We start from the raw sequence: 6,545 nt of genomic DNA on the forward strand, positions 1-6,545 counted from the left end.
ACACACGTGTGTCAAGTGACTTAACGAAATTTTTTTCTGAAAATAAAATCACAAAATTATTCATCTAATAATTTTTCATTTTTAAATGGTTTTAGACAAGATGCAAAATTAAATGAAACAAATGTTTAATGTACTATATGTGATCTTTTGGACTTTATAATTGATTAGTTTAATTTTTTTCAATACATTTTTTTCCTTTTTACAACAATTAATCATTGCAATCCTTGTTGAGAATTATTTTTTATACTTTTACATAAGACAATTTTGTGTTATAAAAGAATATAAAATAAAACTAGTATTAAATAAATAGTAGAAAACAATAATGATCATGACAACCATTTTAATATCGTCTTATAGAAAATTGATTAAAAAAAAGACATAATGTAAATGACATTTCACATTTCAACATCTACTTTTGTGTTCCTCATGTAACATGACATTTGACATTTCAACGTCTACTTTTGTGTTCCTCATGTAACATGTTCAAAATTGTCATTGAAAACCTCTTCCCAATAACAAGCTCAAACCATTGTTAAGGAATTTTTAACTATCTTCAAAATCTCATTTTCTGGCGGTGGATAAAAATGAAAAACAATAAAATAAAATACACCGATTATGTAGATTTTCCTGTGTCAGGAGATAGAAACCACCCAGGATGAATAATAACATTTCAAAAACTCCTGAGAATTAATGGAATACATCATCAATCAGGACTCCTGAGAATTAATGGAATACATCATCAATCAAAACACATCTTACTATTGATGGAATACTTTAGTATGAGGGAGGGGTCTACAAGTAGAAGGCAAAATTCATTTATACAAAACAAAATTTAGCATGCTCCTACAACCACACGATCTTGTGACTGCCCATCAAAACACGTACCTATCTTTTTGTCAATAAGACTCCTCATCAGCTTTATTGTTCTCCATAACAAATAGGGGAATTATCGTGTTTGTAGATAGATAGGTTCATCCAAAAGCCAAAGAACTGGTATGACATGATATAGAGACAGATGTTTAAAAATATTACTCCCATTATCATAGACATAGAGAAGAGAGAAACAGAAAGACTTGCATCTATCATGGGTTAAATTACCTGGTTTTTTATGCTTCCCTTAGCATTGAGGAAGTAGAGTGAATTAGGAGACCCTGTACTCATGCATGCTTCCAGTAATAATACTCTCTATTTCTGAGATTGACTAAGTGGCCAGCATCCATCAATACCTTGAACTTTACGTTGGACTGGCATTAACCGCCATGGGTTATCTTTTTCTTCCCCTTTTGACCGGGAAACCTCACCCGACCCATATTTTGGTTCCGATTCTTGCCTTAGTTCATCAGGTGACTTTGCCTCTTCTGAGGCTAATTCATGACTTTGGTTATCAGCTTGAGATTGCAATTGGTCCTCACATACATTTGTATGTTGATTTGGTTTAGGAAGCCATCCACGGCCTCTAGCTCGAACATGCCGTTCTTTATGCTGACGTTGATCGTCTTGCTTTTCATATGGGATTGGATTTTCATTCAGTTTTGGTGGCCTGCCACGACGACCTCTACCTCTACCTCTACCCCTCCCTCTATTTCGATGGGTAGATTGTCCATGTTGTAACTGCTCATCACATTGCTCATCACATTGATTAGCTTTTCTACTTAATGTAGGAGGTCTGCCCCTACCTCTCCCTTGACCAAATCTCCCTAAACCTCTGCTCCCGCCGCCGCCGCCATACTGATCCTGCTTCTTCATTTCGTTTATATTTGGCTTATGTTCGTGAAGATTGCCATCATCTGAAGGCAACAATGACACTACTGGACAATTTGCTACCGTCTGTAATTTTCGAGGCCTTCCTCTGAGACGTTTTGGAGGCCTCTGCTCAAAATCCCAGGACATAGTGTCCTCGTCTTGGGTCCCTTTAGATCTTTCTTCAGTATAATGCTGGAGTTCATCGTGAACATTTACTAAAGTTGATGAAGCTTTTCTTCTGGACAATCTACCTAAATCAATATCTGAAGAAACTTCATGTTGCATCTGTGTTGGAGGTAACTTTATTTCTGTTGATACTGTGCCATCCGGAACCGACAATTGACCACACTCCAATTCTTTTGGCGGCGGGGAGGAACAAGTTGTATCCATTTGCAAACTGCAATCCTGTTTTGACATTAACAATTTTAGAATGTATTAATTTATAATACAGAATCAAATAGAACGGACAAAGATTCAACAAAAAAAATTAATAAAAATTAATAAAGTATTGACATCAATGAAACACGATTACGAGGAAGCATAACATGGAATATGTTTTAGGAGGCATTTTCTCTTAATTTGTGTTTATTATATCATGACTGTTAGCTAGCCATTATAGCAAGCCAGTATAGCAAGCTCGCCATTATAGCAAGCTCGCCATTATAACTTAAGTAGCTAAATTGAGTAAAATAGATTGAAAACTGAAAAAAAGATATGGAGAGGGTTTGAAACAAAGGTTTATTGACATGTGATGGACCATGTAGGGACAAAAAGTCAAGAGTTTCAAATCCTCAATCTGTCTACTACTACTCATAAGGTCAACAAGTACTAAAAGATTATCATTTGAGAGTCTACCATTCATGTCATAAACACAGAGTAGGTCAAACTGTAAACCCTCCCAATACAAACAAAACAACCACATCAAAATCAAGATTTTACCAAATGTTGCATCACCTGATTTTTTGACTCTACAAAACCCCTTTGCGGTTCTACTTCCTGGTGTTGTTGACTTTGTTTTCCAAGCTCTAGTACCCGTCCCTTTTTGCATTCTTCTTCAGCACTCTCTGCCTCGCCACGTTTATTACTTCTCCGTTTGCCCCTCTTCTTCTTCTCGCTACCCTCACATTGTTCCTTCACTTCATCCTCAGCCTTTAGCACATACCTCCAACCGGAAACGCGGGCAATCTCCCCTATCTCACAAAGCTTCTCCAATTGCAGACCTAGAATCCTGTCATGAGCCCACGGTAAATCACTGTACTCCTTCTTAATGAACTCCGATATCGCTTCTTCCGTCGACCCCGCCTCATCCTCTAACCCTAATATCGCACTACGTATCATCTACAAAACAAAAAAGAAAAAAATAAAACACCGCACGCATACATACAATAACGTAAATGCACAGCATTACGAATCCAAAATCCGAAAAACAAAACGAAAAAAGAAACGATAACGATACCAAGGCATAAGGAGGGTGCGTGGGGGTGATGAACGCGGGAAAAAGGTCGCGGAGGCGGTGTTCGATGAGGGAGGAGTGGCGCGCGTGGAGGGAAAGCGAAGGGTCGACATTTTTGAGTTGAGAAACGAGAGAGTCTCTGAGGTGAGCCATGACGCGCGTGGTTCTGGAACCTTCTTGGTGGTCTGGTCGGGGATTTGTTCGCGTCCTCATGAGTGTCTCCTTCGAGAATTGTGTTGGTCCCAAGTTTCGGTGACACTTCACGTAAAGTGGCTTGCAGGTGCAATATATCTTCAGCTGAAAAGGCACATTTTCAACGCGACTTCTACGAAGACGTTCCAAAATAAGTGGTACAGCCGCGGTGGTGGACCACTAGCGTATGACGGCGCATTGGAATTCGTAGGTTTTGCAGATACTACCCTCACTTCTTCGGTGCTATGTTCATTTCTCATGCTTCTTTTATAAATTATTTCATTATAAATCATTTTTAAATTAAACAAATAATAACTAAAATATTACCCTAACACCTACACGACTTTTATCTATTATCTCTAAAAAAAACGTAATGTAAATAAGAAGTAATACATTATGTACCAGAAGTGGAAGTTTAATGTTTATATGTTGTGTCTTTAAACTATGATGCTGATTTTAAAATATATTAATTTTTTTTTAAGTACTAGCATTAACATCAATGTATTTTATAAAAGAAACTAATTATTTAAAAAACAAAATTTTGATAAATAAACCCTTGACAAACTCTCTTCCTTGACTTTCACTTTCGAAACTTTTGTAGGTCTCGTTGTGTCGCCATTCCTTCTCAAGCTCTTTTTGGTGTCTTGTTGCTTCTCCTCCATAATTTGTTGCTGCATACGTTCATCTCAATCCTTCTCTCGGAAGGTTGCTTCCATATTTAGGGTTTGGTACGTTCTTATTTGCACATTGCTTTCATCCTCATTGTTTATGTTTTCGTTTCCATTACTTTTGTTGTTCCAGCGTTGAAGTTCGACGACATTGTAGGTAAGTTTTCCATCTTCCTGTATTTTGTTATTTTCGAGGTCTTGTTATTTTTCTTTTTCTGGGTTTAGATTTTTCTTTTTCTGGGTTTAGGATTTTTTTTAAGCCTATGTGTTTGCATCCCTACTCTCCATCCCCTATTTTCGTGTGCTATGTGTTGTTGAATGTTTTCATTTTGTAGTTTTGGAGATATTTTTTATATTTTGGGAAAAGTAATCATTTTTCTCTTAAATGGTGATCTTGAGACAATAATGATTCCATAACAATAAACTTAAATGACGTCGGGTTATTATTTGAAATATTTTAATATAATTAAAATATTATTCTACAGTTATTAATATTTTTATTAATATTTTTATGGATTTTTACTTTTATAATAAATGTTAGTTAATTTATATTTTTTTTGTTACAAATTAATATTTTATTTAATCGTGTTTATCTTTTATCAATTTTCCACCCAACTTAAAAGGACTTTTTTATTTTTTACTTTCATTATTATTAACTTTTAAGTCATTTTTATACTATTTGTAATTATTTTGTATCTCCACAAACTAGTAATACATACATCTTCTTTCGTTGTTATCCATTTGATATATCTAACCTTAATACTACAATCACAAAATCAAAATTATAAATCATTTCTTGCCTAATGTTAGAGGTCATTCTAGTACCGAATACCAACAAAGCATACCACAACTTTATATTTAATTCAACAAATACAACTTCATAACTACTAATGTGCACGTAACGTTTACCATATATGTTGTAAACACATTACTATAATCTTATGAGCTATGTTCATTACCAAATTCATTAGAAGATACAATATATTCCATATCAACATCATCTTCACTCGCAGACACCTTAACACCATCAAAATCATTTTCAATAAGAATTCATCCATTTTTTTTTTGCCTTAAAATTTTTAGGAAAATACAAAACAAATATTTTTTTATTTTCATAAAATAATTTCTAAAATAAGGGTGTGTTCTAGAAAAAGCAATCTAGAAGCATAAATGTACTTTTCAAAAAGACCATTCCAGAAATGTCAAATTTAATTCTAAACAAAGAATTTTGAAATGAAGAATTTTACACTTTTGAAACGAACTTCCTAGAAAGCACATTTATGCATCTGAATTACTTTTTTTTTTTAAAAAAAAGGTTAAATATGTTTTGAGTCTCTCAAGTTTTGGTGAATTTTGGAATTAGTCCCTCTTCGAAATTTTGTATGAATTTAGTCCTTCGTCTTTAGAAATGTGTGGATTTAGTGCTTCTTACCAAATTTTGTTAAGTTTATTTGATATTTTAAACGCATTTTATGATAATATTTGAGTTAGCAGCGAGAAAATGTGTCAAACAGTGTAAATGATTCAAATACTATCATGAAATGCGCTTGAAATGTCAGATAAACTTAAAAAAATTTGGTTAAAAGGACTAAATTCACGTATTTTTAAAGATGAAGGACTAAATTGGTCAAAAGTTTTGAAGAGGGACTAATTCCAAATTTCACTAAAACTTGAGTGATCAAAAACATATTTAACCAAGAAAAAAAACACACTACCCTTATTTTGAAACTATTTTTCCATAACATAAATTCAACCCTACTATAACAAAATTATATTTTCAAAAGTGTTATGGTTTTTTCATCTACTACTTCCAAAATGATATCTCCATATTGCTACATTACTCGTTTGGAAACACGAATCTTGAAGCATATTTCCCACCTTTCACACCAATTTTGGATTATGTTTTCTAGAAGGATAATGATACTTTAACCCACTTTTTTTGACCAATTTTTAATCCATCACTCTTATCACCATTAGATCATCACATCACTACAAAAAATTAAAATAGATGACCTAAGGGTGATGAGAATGGTGGGTTAAAAGTGGGTCAAAAAAAGTATGTTAAAATATCATTATCCTTTCTGGAAACGTGTGTCTGACTTTCCATAACTTCAACTTCACCATTTTACCCTCTACCTATCTATCTATACATTACAAAAACCACATTCTACATCCTAATGTACCTACCAGGGTCCGTCTAAGTTTCACAAATTAGCAACAAACATTTCTTCTTGCACCCCCAATTTTTTTTCCTACACCTCCATAAAATATTATAAAATATATGGATTAAATATGTTTTTATTAATGGTCATTCTGGATTGCCTAATCTGTAATATAGTACCAAATTCCATTGTGCATTCCGAATTGCTGATTTCTGGATTGGCTAATAAAAATATATTGTGTGTTCCGGTCTCAAATCTAAGGGAGACGAAAACCAAGAACAAATTACTCCTCTAGCTCTTATATTGATAGATATACGTTTTCCCTTT

At 33.9% G+C, this 6,545-nt stretch overlaps 2 protein-coding genes across 2 annotated transcripts; both read right to left on the minus strand.

Annotated features, from left to right (window-relative positions):
* Positions 1-722: 722 nt before the first annotated feature.
* On the minus strand, positions 723-2,141 carry LOC114175077. The gene is made up of 2 exons (XM_028059836.1): positions 1,099-2,141; positions 723-990 (listed from the first exon to the last, which is right to left on the minus strand). Exon 1 carries the CDS (start codon positions 2,131-2,133, stop codon positions 1,186-1,188), a length of 948 nt encoding a protein of 315 aa, XP_027915637.1. The 5' UTR covers positions 2,134-2,141; the 3' UTR covers positions 723-990; positions 1,099-1,185.
* A 529-nt stretch (positions 2,142-2,670) lies between these two features.
* LOC114175236 lies at positions 2,671-3,412 on the minus strand. Its single transcript, XM_028060006.1, has 2 exons — positions 3,200-3,412; positions 2,671-3,081 (listed from the first exon to the last, which is right to left on the minus strand). The coding sequence occupies exons 1-2, from the start codon at positions 3,407-3,409 to the stop codon at positions 2,671-2,673; spliced, it is 621 nt and encodes a 206-aa protein (XP_027915807.1). The 5' UTR covers positions 3,410-3,412.
* Between the last annotated feature and the right edge of the window lie 3,133 nt (positions 3,413-6,545).

This window comes from Vigna unguiculata, chromosome 3, assembly GCF_004118075.2.
Source record: "Vigna unguiculata cultivar IT97K-499-35 chromosome 3, ASM411807v1, whole genome shotgun sequence".
In the NCBI taxonomy this organism is placed as follows: domain Eukaryota; kingdom Viridiplantae; phylum Streptophyta; class Magnoliopsida; order Fabales; family Fabaceae; genus Vigna; species Vigna unguiculata.

What these genes read in the sequence shown, in the direction of transcription:
- LOC114175077 (XM_028059836.1), bottom strand. Translation starts at nt 2,133, where the DNA reads ATGGATACAACTTGTTCCTCCCCGCCGCCAAAAGAATTGGAGTGTGGT.
- LOC114175236 (XM_028060006.1), bottom strand. Translation starts at nt 3,409, where the DNA reads ATGAGGACGCGAACAAATCCCCGACCAGACCACCAAGAAGGTTCCAGA. An exon ending in CGCACCCTCCTTATGCCTTG is followed by an intron (nt 3,082 to 3,199) that starts GTATCGTTATCG and finishes TTTGTTTTGTAG; the next exon opens with ATGATACGTAGTGCGATATT.